Source organism: Miniopterus natalensis, chromosome 2, assembly GCF_054644295.1.
Source record: "Miniopterus natalensis isolate mMinNat1 chromosome 2, mMinNat1.hap1, whole genome shotgun sequence".
In the NCBI taxonomy this organism is placed as follows: Eukaryota; Metazoa; Chordata; class Mammalia; order Chiroptera; family Miniopteridae; genus Miniopterus; species Miniopterus natalensis.
In genome coordinates, this window is record NC_142082.1 from 138,009,991 (window position 1) to 138,029,902 (window position 19,912).

Consider the following 19,912-nt stretch of genomic DNA (forward strand, 5'->3'; position numbering starts at 1 on the left):
CCTTTTCTCTTTTTCGGTCCCTTTCTCTCGGCGCTTCTCGCTCGCTCCACGCCCCCCATTCCTAGGCGCCGCCTCCGCACCTCGCGGGCCGGGGCAGGAGTGGGGGGGTGAGGGCCCTGAGGGCGGAGGGCGGAGCTGGGGCGGGGCCGGGGGGGAGCGAGGCCGGGTCCCACCCTGGGCCGCCCTGGGCCGCCCTGGGCGCCCTGCGCTACGCCGCGGAGCCTCCACCTGCAGCGGAGCGCGGGGCGGGCCGAGGGCGGGGCGGGGCGGGGCCCGCGGGGCGGGGGCGGGAGCCCAGCGGACGCGGAGCTGCGGCCGCCGCAGTGGTGCCACAGGCGTGGGGCGGTGGGGCGGTGGGGAGGTGAAAGACTGGGAGACCCCTGAAGACCAGCGGGACTCAGGACCAGGGCCCCGCCCGGGAGACCTGGGGCTCGGAGCGCGAGCGAGTTTCCTGGCACCCGAGGGGAGAGCGCGCGGGGTTCCCCATGGCCGGGACTCCCGGCCGCGATCCTCGGCGCGCCCCCGGGATTTGTTACCTTCTTGGCACCCTGCTCGCCGGATTGCTCTCCTCGGGGGCTGTCGCCTTCAATCTGGATGTGATGGGCGCCCTGCGCAAGGAGGGCGAGCCAGGGAGCCTCTTCGGCTTCTCTGTGGCTCTGCACCGGCAGTTACAGCCCCGACCCCAGAGCTGGTGAGTCACTGCGCCCGCCCGGAGTCCCTGTGCCCGAGGCACAGATCCCCAACCCCCACCTCATCTCTCAGTCTTCGAACCCCACCAAGACTCGGCTGTCCACAGACATCCTGTACCCGTGCCTCATCTGTCTCGAGTGGCAGAAAACAGAGCCCCCCAAAAGTTGTAGCAGCAGCAGCGAGACAGATCTAGGAAGGATGCTGGCCAGGCTGTTCCCCTTCCTCCTCCTCAGGAAATGTCCAGCTCCAGGAATCTCAGCAGTGGGGGAAGGCAGGGAGGAGTGAGGGTCGCAAGACCCAGGCTCTTGCTTTGGGGATGAGTTGGAGAGCAAGGTTCTTGTCTTGGCAGGGACTCTCTCGGTTTGCCTCTCCCATCCCCCCAATCTGCATCCTAGCCTCAGTCCCAGGACGGGTGGCTCCCCTCCTTCAGAGGGCTGAATTCCCCCGGGGAGGGGGACTGAGCATTTTGTTCTTAGGATAGGAAAAGAGGGAAAGGACAGAGAGGCTAGAGTGCCATGGGAGGGGTGCAGGGTAGACTCCAGAAATAACTTCCTGCCATAGGATGGAGTCAGGGCAGCAGGACACTGGGAGGCCAGGAGAGACCTGCCACTTCTGTGGCCCAAGACTGAGGGAAAGCTGGGAGAGGACCTGGCAGGGTCTGGTAACCTGCACTAGGTGTTTCAGTGACAGAGAGTGGCAGAGAACAGAGCCCCCACAAGTTGTAGTAGCAGCAGTGAGACAGAGATCCAGGAAGGATGCTGGCCAGGCTGCTCCGTTTCCTCCTCAGGAAATTTCCAGCTCCAGGAATCTCAGCAGTGGGGGAAGGCAGGGAGGAGTGAGGGGCAGAGGACAATTCTGGTTATTTTCTAATCAGTCCAGGACCCATGGGAGAAGGACACCCTTGTGTATGGGGCCAGTGACTGTCATGCTTCCTGTTCGCTCCAGCTACATGAATGATTTTAATAAGAGAGACAGGAGGGGGAAGAGAGCTTCCCACCCCCTCCTGCCAGGGGGCTTTTCTCTCCTAGGCCAGGCTTAAGCCATACTAAGTGTCCATTACTGGGATCAATGCCATCCACAGGGACTGTCTTCTGCCATCTACTATTGGCCTGGGGGCAGAGGGTAGTGACAAGAGCCCATTTCTCTTTTCCTCCTCTGGGAGGCGGGGTTAGCTCTGATCTTTCTTCTTCCATTATCCCTGTCATCAAGGAGCAGGGTCAGCGGTCCCTCAAAGTTTGGGAGAGATAGAAAGCAACTGCCTTCATTTCTTCCTTGGCTTTCTGTCTGCTTCCTCCCTCATCTGTCTCCCTCCCTCCTTCCCCCATCTGCCAGAGTTCCAGAACTGGAGGCCTTTTTAGGACATGCTGAACTCTCTGAGCTATTTCCAGGCAAATTCTAGGTTATTTTTAATAGCTTGGTCTCTTGTCATTTCCCCCTCATCTCTGAAGGTGGCCCCTGATTCTGTCTCCCAGAGTCAAGCTGAGGGCATTCCCACAGGGGCCTGCCTACCGGGATTTTGCTCCAGCAGGGGGCGCTCTGCTGCCTGTTGGCACATGAGAGAGACCAAGCACCTTGCTCATCCCCAGCTTTTGAGTTCCAGGTCTCTTTTCCCAGCAAGTAAAATGCTTAGAACAGTGCAGGACCTATAGTTAATGCTGTGAAAGTGTTAGTACTATAATTCCTGTATTGGGATCCACAGAGTGAGAGAATAGCTTTAGTACCATACAGCAAGCCCAGATCCAAAGGCTTGGCCAGCCTTCAGGCTCAGCACCCTCTGCAGAGGGCCACCCAGACTGAGAGAGTCAGAGAGGGCTGGACTTGGGTGGGAGCATGGAGCGTGTGGAGAGCTAAGAGGTGCAGTGGTCGTGGGCTTCTCTTTCCCCTCCACTTATCCCAGATCCCAGGGAATTCCTCTGCCCCCAGCTGCCAACATGTTTTTGCTTTTCTCTCTGTAGTGGCTGCAGCTGTGGCTACTGTTCTGTCCAGAGGCCTGGGGTGTCTGGGGATTGTGGGATGAAGCCAGGAAGGAGCGTGTGGCTGGGGCAGAGGTGGAGGGACCAGAGAGGCTACATGTGGGAACTCTTGTTCCAGGGAGGATGGGCTGGTCTGTTCACCAGGGGTGGGGCTGGGTGGATTCATGTGCTTAACTTCTTTCCTCCCTGTAGACCCCTCCCTGCCTCCCTCCTCTCTCCTCTTGACCTCCAGAGGAGAAGTGAACACTGAACACTGACAGTTAGCTTCTCCCGGTGCTTAGCTATGTGTTGAGCATCTAAGGTACTGGCTGTCTCTGAGTCCATGTGAAGTGTGCTTCAGCCTCCTATGGGGAAGCACGCAGATGAGTGAGACGGCTCTCCTCCTCTAAGAGATGGCCATCTCCGTGTTGATGTGTTGGAATCACTGCAGACTTGTCTGAAGGTTGGCCATGCCACCCAGTTTCTTTTTTTGCTTGGGGGTCCTCTCCCCTCTCTTTCCTCCTCTTCCCTTTCTGGAAGGGTCTCATTGTTCTGGGGATGGCCTGTCACTGGGTGTGGTGCGAAAGGTATGGGTATTGGAGTTGGGCAGATGTGCATTTGAATTCCAGTGTACTACTTAATGTGTCTGAGTGAGTGTCCTCATGTTGAAAGGCCAGAAAAGGAGCCTCACGTGGGATTGCTGTGAAGATTAAATGAGATAATGCACATATCTTGCCTAGCCCCGGCACCTGCGTAGAGAGTGATAAATGTTAGTTCCTCATGTCCCTGGCATTTAGCCTAGAGCCTGACCTAGAGTAGGTGCCGAATAAATATTCCTTCCTTGTCTCACCAGTGCCTGACGCAGGGCTTGGCAAATAGGCTTTCGATAAATAGTTGTTAACAAATGCCAAATGCATGCCATGCTCTTTTCCCTACTACTATTCCCCTCACCCTTCTCTCTCTTGACAATGGCTCTGACACGGGATGACAGCTGGGCAGAGAGGAGGAGGAGTTGTGGGAAGGGAGAGTGGCTCTGTGCCCTCCCCTCCCCCTGCTCCATCAGCAATGGCACAGTGCCCCACAGATGCCTGTCTGCAGTATTGCCCCACACAGCTTTGGGCCTCTCTGCAGGAAGGGGGATGGAGGAAGACAGTGTGGGAGAGAGGCCTTGAGGTTTACCCTGCTGCCACTTTTGAGTCTCTCCTTCAAAAAGAGGCTCCTTGTCCAGCTGGGTGACAATCACCTCATCTCACCCCCTCCTTTACTCCTGGCCTGGGGGTTCAACCCCAAGGGACCCAGGCAGCCTCCATTCCCAGCACTGTCCTCTCTCAGGGAAGAAGCCTTGGCTGTGATTATGGAAAATTGTCCTGCCAAGAAAGTTGTAGCTGGGAAAGCGTCTGGGGGGGAGGTAGGAGAGGAGACTGGGAGGGGGCGGGAGGGAGTAGGGTGGGGTGGGAGGAATGGGAAAATCATAGCTGTGGGGAGGAGAAGCAGGATGGGAGATGGGATTCAGGAAGAGTGGAGAGAATGGAGGGGGATTGGAGACCAAATGAGAAATTTGCCCATATCTTGCTGCCAGTCACAGTGATAGAATCCTGGGCTGGCAGGGTTGTCGGGGGTGGGGGTCTTTGACGTGTCCTTGGTGAAGGGGTGAGGGAAGCAGCCCATATCTAGCCTCTTGCTTGGCCTCGAAGCTGATCCCTGGGCTACCTCGTGGTGCCAGTCTGGGCCCCTGTTACTTTTGTTCCCAGCATTCCTGGCATTTCTGGGAAGGTTTCAAAGGACTAGGGAGGAGGGCAGAGCTTGGGAATGGGGCCAGGGAGTGGGTAGGAAAGGCCTGGTCAGGAACAGGTGCTGGGAATAGGCGGTTCTTTCAAACTAGCAGTGCTGCCCAGGCTGTTTGGATTGCCGCGCACGCGTGTGTGTGTGTGTGTGTGTGTGTATGTGTGTGTGTGTGTGTGTGTGTGTGTGTGTGTGTGTGTGTGTATACTGTGCATGTGGTCCCTCATCCAGATAGTATGTGCATATGTAGTATGATGATTACATGGCCAAGCATATTAACCTGCCCTGGTCAGGACTTGGGAAGCTGACTTTTCGCCCTTGTCCATAGCCCTTCAACACTCTGCTAGATACTGAGGGGTTGGGCCTGGGCAGCTCTGCAGGGGGAGCATTCTGGTTGCTAACTCCTGCCCCTGCCCCATTGTGCAGGCTGTTGGTAGGCGCTCCCCAGGCCCTGGCTCTGCCTGGGCAGCAGGCGAACCGCACTGGAGGCCTCTTCGCTTGCCCCCTGAGCCTGGAGGAGACTGACTGCTACAGAGTGGACATTGACCAGGGAGGTACGGGCCCTGTGGGAGTAGAGTTGGGGGGGGCACATGAGGAGAGGAGGAGAGGACTTGGCCTCTTCTTCCCTCCCCTAATTCCCAGTGTCCTGCCTCCAGCTGATGTGCAGAAGGAGAGCAAAGAGAACCAGTGGCTGGGAGTTAGTGTTCGGAGCCAGGGACCTGGGGGCAAGATTGTTGTGAGTACCACTTTTGTAACTATGCCAGGGTGGGGTGTGTGTGTGTGTGTGTGTGTGTGTGGTATGTGCACATGAACCAGCGTCTGCCAAATGCCTGCATGTGGGCAGCGTGGCACAAGCAGGTCCCTGGCCCACCCACTGGAATGGCCCCCATTCCTTCCTCCTGCAGACCTGTGCACACAGATACGAAGCGAGGCAGCGGGTGAACCAAATCCTGGAGACAAGGGACGTGATTGGTCGCTGCTTTGTGCTAAGCCAGGACCTGGCCATCCATGATGAGTTGGATGGTGGCGAATGGAAGTTCTGTGAGGGGCGCCCCCAGGGCCACGAACAATTTGGGTTCTGCCAGCAGGGAGCAGCCGCTGCCTTCTCCCCTGACAGCCACTACCTCCTCTTTGGGGCCCCAGGAACCTATAACTGGAAGGGTGAGTGACTCCCCCTGGAGGGGAGAAGGGAACCAAACCATCCTCTTACCTCAGAGAGGGGATTGCGGGCAGCACGTGGCCAAGCATGCCCACATGTTCACTGCCATGTAGCCCTGGGGCACTGCCATGCCTTCCACTCCTATCATGCCAGCACACACATGAATGGAGGCATCTCCTCTCCTCCGCATGGCCGAGTGTTCCTCAACACGCTGGCATGAGCCCCACACGCACGGCTGGTCCTCCTTAGCAACACACCAGCCCACACCTCATCACTCCCATTCCCGTCTCCGCACGCTGCCGCTGGCTGAGCTGACACTCGGTGAGTGTGTGCCAAGTCTGCGGGACCCAGAAGCTTGGGAAGGGGGTGGAGAAGGGGCTGGAAAGGAGAGGAGGGGCTTCCCTGTGTGACTGTCTAACTAGCATCTGGCCTGAAGGGTGCTCCTTGTTCTCTGCCTGGGCACTAACAGGTCTGTCCTTGCAGGCACTGCCAGGGTGGAGCTCTGTGCGCAGGGCTCAGCGGACCTGGCCCACCTGGACGACGGGCCCTACGAGGCGGGGGGAGAGAAGGAGCAGGACCCCCACCTCATCCCGGTCCCTGCCAACAGCTACTTTGGTAGGGACCCCTCCTGGCCCAGAGCCACTCTAACCCTCTGCTCCTCTCTCTTGTCCTCCCTCTCCACACTCCCACCCTTCCACCTCTGTCTCTGTCTCTGTCTCTGTCTCTGTCTCTGTCTCTGTCTCTGTTTCTCTATTCTTGTCCCTTTGGTCTCTGTCTCTTTCATATTCGTTCTCTACCTCCTCTTCCCCTTCTTGCCTTTGTGTCTGGCTCTGTTTCTCCACTCCGTGACCCCTCCTCTGGATGTCCCTTCCCTGGTGTCTCTCCCCCACCCAACCCCCACAGGGTTGCTCTTTGTGACCAACATTGATAGCTCAGACCCTGACCAGCTGGTGTATAAAACTTTGGACCCCGCTGACCGGCTCCCAGGACCAGCCGGAGACTTGGCCCTGAATAGCTACTTAGGTTTGTAAGCGCCCACCCACATCCTCCTGGGCCCTGGGGGCTTGGCCTGGCTTCCCCTCCACTCCTGCTCCCCGCCCCCCAACACACACCCAGGGAAACACTTGTTGGACCCAAGTTTCAGAGACAAGCTGGGCCCAGTGACCAGACCCAAGAAGAGGCCCCAAGGGGGAGAACCGTAGGGGCTGTGAACAGGGGTCTCCGTGGAGGAAGAACCAGGTGGGCGGAGACCATGCTGGGAAGGAGAGGCTAGGCCTCTAGGGGGACGTCTCCTCAGGGATGGATGGTGGGCACATGCTGGAGAAAAGTTATGTTGGTAAGTCCCTCTCATTGTCTTATCTGCATCCCACTGCAGAGAAGGAGGAAACAAGACCCAGGAGATATTTGGGTGAATTAAGCTCTTCCCCACTCCCCCTTGCTTCTCCCCTCCATGTGAAGACTTCCTTTCCCTGCCAGTGTGGTGGGAATGGGGGCAAAGAAGGTGCACTTGACAGGATAGGGGCCTCCCGGGTGTGCAGAGGGAAGAGCAGTTCCCTGGGAATCTGAGGGGTGTGTCGTGCTCCAGCTCCTGCCAGTGCTCTCGATCCTGCCATGTCTGGCTTCTCAGCCATTGCCTTTCTCTTTCCTCCCCAGTCCCTGAGGCCGACCTCATTGCACTTCTTGTGTCAAACTCCAGTCTCTGGATGGGGGAGGGCTGCTAGGTCTCTGGAGGGGTTGGAGAAGTCCAGCTGTGGCAGAGATAACTTGGAAGATGCCTCCATCTTTGGCTCCAGCTCTGTGTGTGTGTGTGTAGGGCTGTGACACACCCTGGCTCCCCAGTCTCATGGAGAGTTCTCACTAGGAGGTCACCCCTGCCCAGGTTTCTCTATTGACTCGGGGAAGGGTCTGGTGCGTGCAGAGGAGCTGAGCTTTGTGGCAGGGGCCCCCCGTGCCAACCACAAGGGAGCTGTGGTCATTCTGCGCAAAGACAGTGCCAGTCGCCTGGTGCCCGAAGTTATGCTGTCCGGCGAGCGCCTGACCTCTGGCTTTGGCTACTCACTGGCTGTGGCTGATCTCAACAATGACGGGTGAGTGGGCAGAGGCGGGTGGAGCTGGGCAGCTGGGTCCAGGAGGTCTGAGGGGCCTCTGGCATCCCCTCCTGACTCCCCTGGCTGGGTGGGACTCCACACTGACTATCTTTCTTTCTCCATAGTTGGGCAGACCTGGTAGTGGGTGCCCCCTACTTCTTTGAGCGCCAAGAAGAGCTGGGGGGTGCTGTGTATGTGTACCTGAACCAGGGGGGTCACTGGGCTGGGGTCTCCCCTCTGCGGATCTGTGGCTCCCCCAATTCCATGTTTGGGATCAGCCTGGCTGTCCTCGGGGACCTCAATCAAGACGGCTTCCCAGGTGTGACCCGGAACTGGGAACTCAAGAGAGGGAGGGGGCAGGGGAGGGGGCAGGGACAGGGGCAGGACAGGGACAGGGACAGGGACAGGGAAGTGCCTTGGAGGACAAAGGGGGTCTTTTCTTTATTTCTTTTCTTTTTTATTGTTGACACTGTTACAGATGTTCCCCATTTTCCCCCCAAGGGGAGGTCTTTTTAAAAATTTTTTATTAATATGTCTTTATTAATTTCAGAGAGAGGAAGGGAGAGGGAGACAGAGAGATAGAAACATCGATGATGAGAGAGTTATTGATTGGCTGCCTCCTGCACGCCTGCTACTGGGGATCGAGCTCACAGTAGGGGAATGTGCCCTGACTGGGAATCGAACCATGATCTCCTGGATCATAGGTCGGTGCTCAACCTCTGAGCCACACTGACCTGGCCAAAGGGGAGATTTTTTGAGGGCTCGGGGAGGGAAGCAACATGGGCTCACACCTGAACTTTACCATTTACCAGTCTTATGACCTTGGGCAAGTTACCTAACCTTTCTGAGCTAGTAATATCTACAGAGAGCAGCTGAGAGGTTTAAAAATGAGGTGTGTACGGTGCCCTGGACTTAATGGCCTCTCAATAAGATAGAATACACATGATAGGAACTGAGTGATGGAGGGAAAGTTGGGGCCTGGACCTTGTCACCCCGGCCCCCACAGTCTGACTACCTTTTCTGCTCACTCAGATATTGCAGTGGGTGCTCCCTTTGATGGGGATGGGAAAGTCTTTATCTACCACGGGAGCAGCTTGGGAGTTGTCACCAAACCTTCCCAGGTGAGGGGGCTTGTTGAGGTGAGGGAGTGGGTGTGGGTGGAATAAGGGGGCATAGCAACAGAAGGCAGGGGAGGAGGCAGTGACCTAGGGGCCCGAGCGGTGCGTGGGGGAGCTGACAGTCAGGTCCTGCAGGTGCTGGAGGGTGAGGCCGTGAGCCTAAAGAGCTTTGGCTACTCTCTGTCGGGCGGCCTGGACATGGATGGGAACCATTACCCTGACCTGCTGGTGGGCTCCCTGGCTGACACCGCTGTGCTCTTCAGGTGAGCCCCAGCCTCTCCTCTATCTTCTCCCTTCCTGAGGCCATAAGCCCCACTCACACCAAATCTGATGTTGAAGAGTCTGCATACCCCCCAATTTCTCAGCCTCATATTCTCATGTTTTTTTGTGCCCTCAACTCCCCACTCTCCAGGGCCAGACCTGTCCTCCATGTCTCCCATGATGTCTTGATTACTCCACTAGCCATCGACCTAGAACAGCCCAACTGTTCTGGCGGCCACTCGGTCTGGTGAGATGGGATCCAAGGAGAGGGAGGCTGGGTGGGGACCTCTAGGGCCTCCAGGCTCCTCTTCGTTCTCCATTTCTCTGCCTCGTTTGGCACTGGGGGTGAGGTTGGGTCAGGAGTGGGCAGGGTGGGGGTGGGGACTTGGCCCATCAGTCTTGCCTGACTCAAGAGCTACCCTTTGCCCCCCACAGTGTGGACCTAAGGGTCTGTTTCAGCTACATCGCAACACCCAGCAGCTACAGCCCTATTGTGGGTGAGTGAGGTCTCCTTCCCACCTCCCACCCTGTTTGGTTTCAGGGGGGCACTCCAATGTGGAGAGAAGGGCCCCTGGGAACAGGGTCACATTGAAGCAGTTCCCCAGCTCACTGTCTCCTCTCCTCTCCCCACAGCCTTGGATTATGTGCTAGACGGGGACACAGACCGCAGGCTCCGGGGCCAGGTTCCCCGTGTGACTTTCCTCAACCGTGGCCCAGATGACCCTAAGCACCAGGCCTCAGGCACCGTGTGGCTGAAACACCAGCATGACCAAGTCTGTGGAGACACCATGTTTCAGTTACAGGTGGACACTAACCCTTGGCCTCTGAGGGTCGTTGTTATCACAGGATCTCTTTTCCTGGATTCCCCTTGGCTTCCTCCCTAACATACTAACACCTCATTCTGAGGTCTTGACTTTCAGGAAGCCTTCCTTATGGGCTGACCTCCTCCTCACCTATTGCCTTTTTATGTCTCCTGCCAACTTCTGTACTCCCCAGAGATGGAGATGGCAGGGTCCATTGTCACATCTGGTCCTCAAAGCCCTAGATCCTGAGTCTCTTTCCTTTTCCACCCCAGTTGGTCTCCCTTCTTCTTGCTCAGTTCTCCACCTCTCTCCTTCATCTTCTTAAACTTGTTTCCAAGTTTCAGAATTTTGTCCTGGGTCTGGCTGGAGCTCTGGCCAAGGCTGGGGCCCGGGGATTGTTTTTGTATTCATTCTATCTTTCCCCTTTCCAGGACAATGTCAAAGATAAGCTTCGGGCCATTGTGGTGACCCTGTCCTATAGTCTCCAGAGCCCTCGGCTCCGGCGACAGGTTCCTGGCCAGGGGCTGCTCCCAGTGGCCCCCATTCTCAATGCCTACCAGCCCAGCACCCAGCGGTTAGAGGTGAGCATGGGTTCTGGTTTAGCCCAGCAAAAGGAGCTGGGCTTGGAGCAGTGATCAAAGCCCCTCACAGTGACACTCATTTATAACTTGCAGACTTATTTCACAGGTTTCTCCAGTAGTTCCTCATGTCTCTAGGTGTTGTAACAACTAGACCCCATCATGAAAATGGCCCAAAGGGTCATGTGTTCCTAGTCAGAGGGAACAGCGCTCTTCGGTTCTGTGTGGTCATTCAGGGGCCCAGGCTGATAGGGGTCTGCCATTTTCAAGTGTGGCCTCCAAGGTCCTTAGGTCATCTCCATCCTGGTCAGCTGGGAGTGAGGAGCATGAAGCTCCTTTTGTGGTTCTCACGGCCAATCTGGAAGTGGCACTCTTCACTTTCTCTTCACCTTCTGAATCTGGAACTCAGTTACATGCAGGGAAGACTCGGGAAATGTGGCCTTGCTGTGGACCAGCCTGCTAGCCTCTCCCACAGCATCATAACACTCCCATCATTTTACTGATGAGGACACAGCTCAGAGTGGTTAGGTGACCAGCTCAATATCACACAGCTAGTAAGCATCAGATCTGGGAGTGTAATCCTGTGATACTCTACCCCACCATATGCTTTGGTGACAAATTTTCCCCCTTTCTCACTCCCTAGGAATGACCCTCTCCTCAAATCTCTCCCAAGCCCTGGCCGGTGTGGCTCAGTTGGCTGAAATGCCATATACCAGAAGGTCATCCCATACACCAGAAGGTGGTGGGTTTGATTCTTAGTGAGGGCACATACCTAGGTTGTGGGTTCGATCTCTGGTTGGGGCATGTGCGGGAGGCAACTGATAGATGTTTTTCTCTCTCTTCCCACTCCTCCTCTCTCTAAAATCAATTAAAAAAAAATCTTTCCCCAGATCCACTTCCTAAAGCAAGGCTGTGGTGAGGATAAGATCTGTCAGAGTAATCTGCAGCTGGTCCATGCCCGCTTCTGTGCCCGCGTCAGCGACACGGAGTTCCAGCCTCTGCCCATGTGAGGGGGAGCCAGGGGGCAGGTGGGATGGGCAGGCAAGAGTTCAAGAAATGGAAGGAAGCCCCCGAGGAGGGCCAGGCAGAGGGAGGGGCTGAGCCTGCAGAGGGAGGGTGGGAGGCTGGGGAGGACCTGCTAATTCAGAACACTGCCGATAAGGGTCAGTGAAGGGGCCATAAGGGCTCCCCTGCAAGGAATAATAATCCTTCATAATACATATGATAATGTGCAATTTACATACATCTCACTGCTCAGTCTTCACAACCCTGCGAGGTAGGAATTATTATTAGTCCCACTTCATAGATGAAGATCCGAGGCCTAGTGAGGTTAAGAGAGGTTACTTGTCCAAGGTAAGTCAGTAGTAGAGTGGGGACCAGAACGGAGGTCTCCTGACTCCCAGTCTGGATCTCTGGAACATGGGGAAGACCTGAGGCTTGGACTGGTGAAAGCAGAGGCTCAGGGAGTGGAGGCCAGTGGCATTCACTGTGGGAGTGAGGCAGGAGTGGGTGAGGCAGGAGAAGGTGGTGTGATCTTAGAGTGGATGGGATCTGACCCTCCAGGGATGTGGATGGGACAACAGCCCTGTTTGCACTGAGTGGGCAGCCATTCATCAGCCTGGAGCTGAAGGTCACCAATCTGCCCTCGGACCCAGCGCAGCCCCAGGCTGATGGGGATGATGCCCACGAAGCCCAGCTCCTGGTCAGCCTCCCTGACTCTCTGCACTACTCAGGAGTGCGGGCCCTGGACCCTGCGGTAAGGACCTGGGCAGGGGGGCGTGGTCTTGAGGGTCTCCAGTGATTCCAACTGACCTCTCCTTCTCTCCCCACTCCAGGAAAAGCCTCTGTGCCTGTCCAATGACAATGCCTCCCATGTCGAGTGTGAGCTGGGGAACCCCATGAAGAGAGATGCCCAGGTTGGCACATCTGCCCTTATCCCTATCTGAGTGACCTCTTACCCCTGACCCTTCCTTAAGCCCCTGGCCTCCCTTGACTCTAATCCCACTCTACCATTGGCCTAGATCACCTTCTACCTCATCCTTAGCACCTCAGGGATCACCATTGAGACTACAGAGCTGGAGGTTGAGCTGCTGTTGGCCACGTAAGCCTGGTGGGGCTGGGGTGGGGTAAGGTTGGGGGCAGTGGAATTGATGTCCACTTAGAAGGGGCTGACCCCTTGAGGTGGTTTTTGTGCCTGCTGCCCACTCCTGCCTTTGTCCACACACCAGGATCAGCGAGCAGGAGCTGCATCCAGTCTCTGTCCGGGCCCATGTCTTCATTGAGCTGCCACTGTCCATCACGGGGTAAGCCTGCCCCAGTGGGCGCCTGCGCCAGAGGGTCAGGTATTGCCACTCCCAAACCCAGGCCTGGGCTCTGCCTCCCGACCCTCCATCAGGTCTTAGGTCTCCTCAGTGCCCTGAAGAGGGATTTTGACCCCTCTTCTCTAGGGTGGCTGTTCCCCAACAGCTCTTCTTCTCGGGCGTGGTGCGGGGTGAAAGTGCCATGCGGTCTGAACGGGATGTGGGCAGCAAGGTCAAGTATGAGGTCACGGTAAGTGTCCTGGTATATGGTCCTCATGGTCCCCGTCCCTTCTTGGCACAGAGAAGATGCTGAGACAGGTCCTAAGGGTTGGGGCTCTTTTACTGCATGGCGAGTTCGTGGCCTTCCCCTGTTCCTGGACCTCACCTGTGGGCAGGTGTTTGGCAGGGGCCTCAGCTGACCATATCCTGGTCATCTCTGCCTGGGGAGGCCATGAAAGCCCAGGGAAGCTTCTTTGTCTGGGGCCTTAGCGGGGGGATGGGAACATGGGGGGAGGGCTGATGTCTCTCCCCAGAACTTTGCTCTCGCTTGGCTGGGGCTTCTCCACACATCCCAGTGACATCTCCAGGTTTTCTTGGGTTTGGGGTAGGCAGAGAATGGTGCTTGGTGGCAGTCTAGGATCCTGAATCTTTGTTGAAACTGTGCTTTCTGAGGCCCTCCCCTCGATCCTGTCCCTCCATCTCTGTGGATTTAGGGGACCATTCAGAAACTGAGCTCTCTCCCTTCACACTCTCTGTGTCCACAGGTCTCTAACGAGGGCCAGTCGCTCAACACCCTTGGCTCTGCCTTCCTCAACATCATGTGGCCCCATGAGATTGCCAATGGGAAGTGGCTGCTGTACCCTATGCGGGTGGAGCTGGAGGGCGGGCAGAGGCCTGGGCAGAAGGGGCTCTGTTCCCCCAGGCCCAACATCCTCCACCTGGTGAGGCTTAGGCAGGGTGGGTGGGGCTGCTGAAGCAGGGGAGAGGGGTTAGACTTTGGGAAGGGCGTCACGGGGCTGGGCATGTGTGGGTGGATGGGGGCCAGGAGGAAGGTGGTGGTGGGGATATGCCAGCTCAGGACTGCTGTGCTTGGAGGGACACTCACTGCCCCCTGCCCCCCCATCCAGGATGTGGACAGCAGGGACAGGCGTCGTCGAGAGCTGGAGCAGCCAGAGCAGCCAGAGCAGCCAGAGCAGCCAGAGCAGCAGGAGCCCCTTGAGCAGGGAGAGCCTAGCACGTCCTGGCGGCCAGTGTCTTCCGCTGAGAAGAAGAAAAACATCACCCTGGTGAGGGCAGGGCAGATGTGGTGCCGGCAGAATGGGGGTGTGTGTGTGGGTGTGACAGAGGCTGCTGGGGGCATGGAGCTTCATTCAGTGTGGTGGATCTCCAGGAGGCTGGCCTGCTGAGGGGTGTGATGAACAGTTCATATCACACCCGTGAAGCAGCTGCTGACACCACAGGTCCTGCCACACCCACTGGGTGCTCACTCCAGAGCAGGGCAGTTAGCTGTGCATTTGACGCTCTTCACATTTGTACCAAAGATAACATTTTATGGGGGTGGAATGGTTTTAGCTACCTTTGAGATCTGTTTGTTGTTCCTTTGAACTCTTTTAGGACAAAAAAGTCAATTTGTGTAAGAAAATCTGTTTGATTTTTACAATGTCAAAAGCATTTTAAGTTTTAAAAAGTTCTAATAATTAAAATGATAATATATTATGTGTGATTCATGAAGTCTATCCCATTTGAGCAGTTTTGCCCCCCTTTTTCTGTTCGTTTTACATAGTTTTATTCTTTAAGTGGATTTATGGAGCAAATTGGCACATGCTTTGTGCTCATCCCTTGAGAAGGGTGCTGGCAGTGAGAGTGTGGAGAAGACACAGAGTAAGAGGGTACTTGGTTAGTTACCAGGAGTTGAAACCCAGGTATGGATATACCTGGGCAACAGAGGCAAGGAGTGGAAGAGACTGTTTGCAGGGGAATGTAAGCAGTTGGGCCAGCTCTGGTGTCATCTGTCTGAGAGGGAGCTCCATTGTCACACTTCAGCTCCCCGGCTCCCCTGAGAGCAGGCATGAGGCAAACGAAGGTGCCTGGGAGTAAGGCCAACTTGCGTAATTGCAGTTTCCCTGCTGTATGGGTAGTGTTACCTTCTCCATGTGACTAACTTCCCCTTTTTACTACAACTTTGAAATTAATTCTTTGACTTAAAATTAAGGCAGAAAGCCTTGCTTTTAGACAAATTGACCAAAGGTTCTTGATTTGCTCAAAAGGGCAAAATAAAAGACGACTCAGAATTCAAGCACTCTCAAGCCATTCTTCTGTCTCTGAAGTGTGATAAATGTAATAGTTTTTAGACAAATAGACCATTAGGTGGGATTAGGCCAAATGAACATAGGTCAGGCCTGGAAGGAGCAGGGCCTAAGTCCCCCCAGCAGCTCCTGGGGTAGCCTCCTCCTCCGTCAGTGAGTTTGGGCTTAGTGTAGGAGGATGGCTTTCCCCAATGTGGACCTGGGTTCAAATATGTGCTCCACCACTTATCAGCTTTGCTGGCTCTGGGACCTAAGGTAGGCCACCTGACCTCTTCAAGCCTCAGTTTCCTAATCCAAAGAATGCAGATGATAATAATACACACCTGGCAGGATAGTTGTAAAGGTTAAAGGATGTAAGTACCTGTCAGGTAGTAGGTGCTCAATAAATGGGACCAACATTAGGTAACATCAGCATCAATTGGGGAAGCTACTCTGCCTGCTGCTGTCAAGTAAGAGCCCTCCTGCCTGCTCCCCATGTATTTCAAAGCCAAATAGCCCAGATTTGGGGTAGGCCACTATTTTGGACTACAGGGTTAGTTTGGGAAGACTTCCTGGAAGAGGGAAGTTTGAGGCTGGGTAATGAAAATAGAGATATGAATGCAGAGCAAGGGGAAAAGGGGTCCAAGGTGTGGGGGCTCGTGGAAGGATGGATGAAGGCTCCGCGTAGACTCTGTGCCTGTGTGACAGCATTTGTGAGGATGCTGGGCCCTGGGCAGGCTCCGCTGCTCAGAGCTGTCTGTCTTGTCCCCAGGACTGTGCCCGGGGCACTGCCAATTGCGTGTTGTTCAGTTGCCCACTCTACAGCTTTGATCGCGCGGCTGTGCTGCACGTCTGGGGCCGCCTCTGGAACAGCACCTTCCTGGAGGTGAGAGCACCTCTGGGCCGTGGGCTGGACGCCCTCTTCCCAGGCAGCCCCTCCAGGACTCCCTTCTCCTCTACCTCTTCCCTGTCCAAATGCAGCACACTCTTAACCCGAGACAGGCAGACACACCCTCTGTGGTGGGCACCATTCTACAATTTCAGGAGCAGGGGTGAGGGGACAGGGGGCATTTAGGAAGAGAGTCTGCTTCCCTGCTCCCTTAGGAGTATGCAGCCGTGAAGTCCCTGGAAGTGATTGTCCGAGCCAACATCACCGTGAAGTCCTCCATCAAGAACTTGCTGCTCAGAGATGCCTCCACAGTGGTGAGCTGTGGGGCTGGGAAGTGGAGGTGCAGGAGCTCTTCTCTCCTGCTGCCCCAGCTCTTGCTCTGTTAACCTCTTGCTCCCCAGATCCCAGTGATGGTGTACTTGGACCCGGTGGCTGTGGTGGCGGAGGGAGTCCCCTGGTGGGTCATCCTCCTGGCTGTACTGGCGGGGCTGCTGGTGCTGGCGCTGCTGGTGCTGCTTCTGTGGAAGGTGCGGCTTGGGGAGGGTGGGGCCAGTGGGGGCTGGTTTCCCTGTCATGCGGGTGGCCTTTCATGTGTGGTTCTTACCCACCCACTCTCTCATTTACTCAGCAAATCTGCATTGAGTAATGCAGATTCGGTACTTATCTGGCATGTACCGAAGACTCTGTCAGGTTCTGGAAGTTCAGAGATAAGTCAGATGCAGATCTTGTCCTCAGGGATTTGACGGTCCAGTGGCGGAGGGGAGCCTTGTAGTCAAGGACAGGCAGACGGCACTGAGTCAAGAAAGTGCAGTGTGAGGTCCGAGGAGGGATGGCTTGAGAGCAAGAGGCCCTGGAGCTGGGCCTCAGAAGAAAGTGAGAAGGTGGGGTAGTAGAATCTGGATGTGGGAGATGAGGTGGGTGGGGTCTGGACCTTCTAGAAGGACCATGGGAGGTGGAATCATGTAGGAAGGGAAGTGTGGCCTGATTTAATTAGAGCATGGCAGGGTAAGGCTAGGAAGGAAACTGTGGCCACAAAGGCCAAAAGCATGGAGAACTATCCCCAGGAAACTATCTCCAGGATTGAACTTGGAGCATCCACATACCAGGTTTCCTGTGGAACCATTCTTATTAACAGAGTATAGTCAGAATTACATTTGTGTCTGGGGTTCCACATAAGAGCATACTCAGTACAGGGAGTCACATTTATCACAGCGATCATACCCTGAACCACATGCCACACCGAGGCTATGTGCAACAGTGCTGTCCTTGGGGCTCTGTGGAGACCACCCTCCCATCCCAGCCCCAACCAATGACAGACCAAACACACCCTTTGACAAATGTGAGTCATCAGTGGACCAGGCCTCTGGAGTAGCATCCACACTGTTGGGAACCTGGTTGTTCTTAGGGGAGATTGATGCCTTCGTGAAACTTGCTCCAGGATCCCTCTTCCTGCTCCCACAGAAGGGGGACAGAGCAGAGATAAGGCCCCATCCTTCCTCAGCCTTCCCATCTCCCCCTCACTTGCTCCCCTCCTCCCTTGACATCCCAGTGTGGCTTCTTCCATCGGAGCAGCCAGAATTCATCTTTTCCCACTAACTATCACCGGGCCCGTCTGGCCATGCAGCCCTCGGCCGTGGAAGCTGGGGGTCCAGGGACTGTGGGGTAATTTTTGTTTGTGTGCATGTGTGTGTGTATGTGTGTGTACAACTATGTGTGTGTGTGTGTATGTGTGTATGTGTGTGTGTGAGTGTTAGTAGAGTGCCCAGCATTTAGGGGACCAGGAACATTCAGGGTGAAAAAATGAGATTGCATGAGGGTGGGGTGAGTCCTAGGAACTGGGGTGGAAGGTAATGATAAGGGTGGGCTTATGGGAGTGAGTATATACAGCCTGGAGCATGCACGGAGGGCTGGGCGGGATCTTGCAGTGTGAGCATGTGGAGTGCAGGGAGGTACCATGCATGTCTTTTCTTGGGCATGAGTGTGCAGAGACAAATGAGTAAGGAGGTACTGCACAGTCTGAGTGTGTAGGAGTCTCCAGCAGTCCTGAGTGTGCGTGCAAGGGGCACATTTCCACTGTAAGGGCCAGCATGGTCATGATTGAGGAAGGGGCTAGGCCACCATATTCATGGATAGAAGGCCCTGCCCTAAGGGGGTGCTGCCAGTGTTCAGGTACACACGGGGGTATGTGTAAGTAGTTTGAGTGGAGTCATTTTGGAGTATGCAGGACTCCAGGAAGCCATGTTTTCCCTCAGAGCTCGTTTGTGTTCTGGGCAACACTATTGGGTCTCCTAAAAAGCTTGGGATGGTGGAAACCTTTGGGGTTTCCTGATGTTCCAGTCTTCATGTTCCACCTTCAGCACCCCCCCCTTCAGCTGCCATAAGAGATGTCCTTTCTCTTGCTCCTTGGGGCTCCTTCTGGTCTTTCTCTTGCTGTAAATGAGACCCTGGGGACTCTGCAATGATGGGGGGCTGCTTGCTGCCCTAGATGCTCTCCAACCCATCTCCTTTCTGCTGCAGTTGGTTCTTTCTGTCCCCGGGGCAGTGGAGGCCAGGAGCTGGGCTGTGCTGGGCACCTGCTCCAGCTCTTCACATCTGGCCTGGTATTCTTACAGATGGGATTCTTCAAGCGGGCGCGGTACCCCGAGGCCACTGTGCCCCAGTACCACGCGGTAAAGATCCCACGAGAAGACCGACAGCAGTTCAAGGAAGAAAAGACGGGCACCATTCTGAGGAGCAATTGGGGCAGCCCCCGGCAGGAGAGCCCTGATGCACACCCCATCCTGACTGCCGATGGGCACTCTGAGCTGGGCTCTGATGGGCACCCTGCACCGGGCATGGCCTAGCCTCCTCTGTCTCAGCCTGGCCTGTGTGTCCCCTCCATCCCTTCCCCAGAGATGGCTCCTCGGGATGAAGAGGGTAGAGTGGGTTGCTGGTGTCCCATCAGGATTTTTCAGGATCTGTTTCCTCAGGGGCATAGACCTCTCCTCTCCCTCCAGTAGGAGCACCCCAAACTTCCCCTTAGAATGCTGTGAGACGAGAGGGGTAAATCAGGGATAGGGTGGTAGGGTAGGGTGAGAAGGGCAGCAACGTCCTGATGCAGAAGTGGGGAGAAGGGACCCTAATTGCTCCCTCTCCCATTCACCCAGTGTAACAGGACCCCAAGCACCTGTCTCCCCAAAAGTGCCTTAGCCCAGAGGGTTGGGGAGGAGGTTGCATCACTGACTCAGGGGCTCTTCCCTCCCTAGTTTCCCCTCTCCTCTGACCTTAGTTGGCTGTATCAATCTAGTAGATTTTGTTTATTTATTAAAAAAATTTGGGAATAAATCTCTGGTCTGTTTGCTGAGTCCTGCTCCCACACATGCAAGGTCTTTAGGAAAGACCTGATTCTCTCTGCCCGCCCCCCCCCCCCCAACCAGCCTGTCTCTGAAATCAAGAAAAACTTATAAAATAAAAAAAGAGGAATATATATACTTATGTACGTATATGCATCTAAAGGTGTGGTGTGTGTGCCATCAGCTCATTCACAGATACTCTCCATCTCCAGGAGGATTCACAAGAGATTGGTGATGTGATATTTAGTGACTTCAGAGAGGGGATCTGAGTGGCTGGGAGACCGGGGTGGAAGAGAACTTTCCCTATAGTCCCTTTTGTACCATGTGAAAGTTTTACCTTTCCAAAAAGAAATTCTTTATTGATTCTTTTAAAAATATAAAGAAACTTTTGCTAAGGAATGACTGCTTTCTTGACCTCACTTCCCACCCCTTTTCCAATTCACCCTGTTCTCCACTGAACTAAACTAAACTGCTCACCCTTTCCAGATGGGAGCAGACAGCATTTGCCCAAAGGTCCCAGTTCCGGACACCTGCTCTTTCCTCCACCAGAAACACCCTTCCTGCCCTATCCCGGCCTGAAGCTCCTCTGTCTCCCAGTTGGTGTGGCTACTCCCCTCTCTTCACTAATCCTTCAGAAAGGTGCTCTGAACAGGCTTCAGTCTCTGCTGCTTTCTCG

At 55.3% G+C, this 19,912-nt stretch overlaps 1 protein-coding gene across 4 annotated transcripts; it reads left to right on the forward strand.

Moving 5' to 3' along the window:
- Nucleotides 1-368: 368 nt before the first annotated feature.
- Nucleotides 369-19,300, forward strand: ITGA7 (integrin subunit alpha 7). Of its 4 annotated transcripts, XM_016214402.2 has the most exons (26): nucleotides 369-691; nucleotides 4,851-4,978; nucleotides 5,081-5,160; nucleotides 5,330-5,585; nucleotides 6,067-6,198; nucleotides 6,487-6,606; nucleotides 7,463-7,670; nucleotides 7,796-7,989; nucleotides 8,703-8,791; nucleotides 8,924-9,051; nucleotides 9,201-9,296; nucleotides 9,485-9,546; nucleotides 9,683-9,852; nucleotides 10,284-10,433; nucleotides 11,321-11,436; nucleotides 11,994-12,186; nucleotides 12,266-12,346; nucleotides 12,452-12,531; nucleotides 12,659-12,733; nucleotides 12,878-12,980; nucleotides 13,495-13,671; nucleotides 13,858-14,016; nucleotides 15,788-15,901; nucleotides 16,120-16,218; nucleotides 16,306-16,431; nucleotides 18,517-19,300. In XM_016214402.2, the coding sequence occupies exons 1-26, from the start codon at nucleotides 486-488 to the stop codon at nucleotides 18,745-18,747; spliced, it is 3,573 nt and encodes a 1,190-aa protein (XP_016069888.2). In that variant the 5' UTR covers nucleotides 369-485; the 3' UTR covers nucleotides 18,748-19,300. The 4 variants fall into 4 exon arrangements, with proteins under 4 accessions (XP_016069888.2, XP_087670755.1, XP_016069889.2 ...); XM_087814629.1 differs by having other exon boundaries at nucleotides 6,067-6,606; XM_016214403.2 differs by lacking the exon at nucleotides 6,487-6,606.
- Nucleotides 19,301-19,912: the final 612 nt, after the last annotated feature.

Coding starts and splice junctions, on each gene's coding strand:
- ITGA7 (XM_087814629.1), top strand. CDS start 486: ATGGCCGGGACTCCCGGCCGCGATCCTCGGCGCGCCCCCGGGATTTGT. Junction 6,607..7,462: donor GGCCCTGAATAGCTACTTAG/GTTTGTAAGCGC, acceptor ACCCCTGCCCAG/GTTTCTCTATTGACTCGGGG. Junction 9,297..9,484: donor TCTGGCGGCCACTCGGTCTG/GTGAGATGGGAT, acceptor TGCCCCCCACAG/TGTGGACCTAAGGGTCTGTT.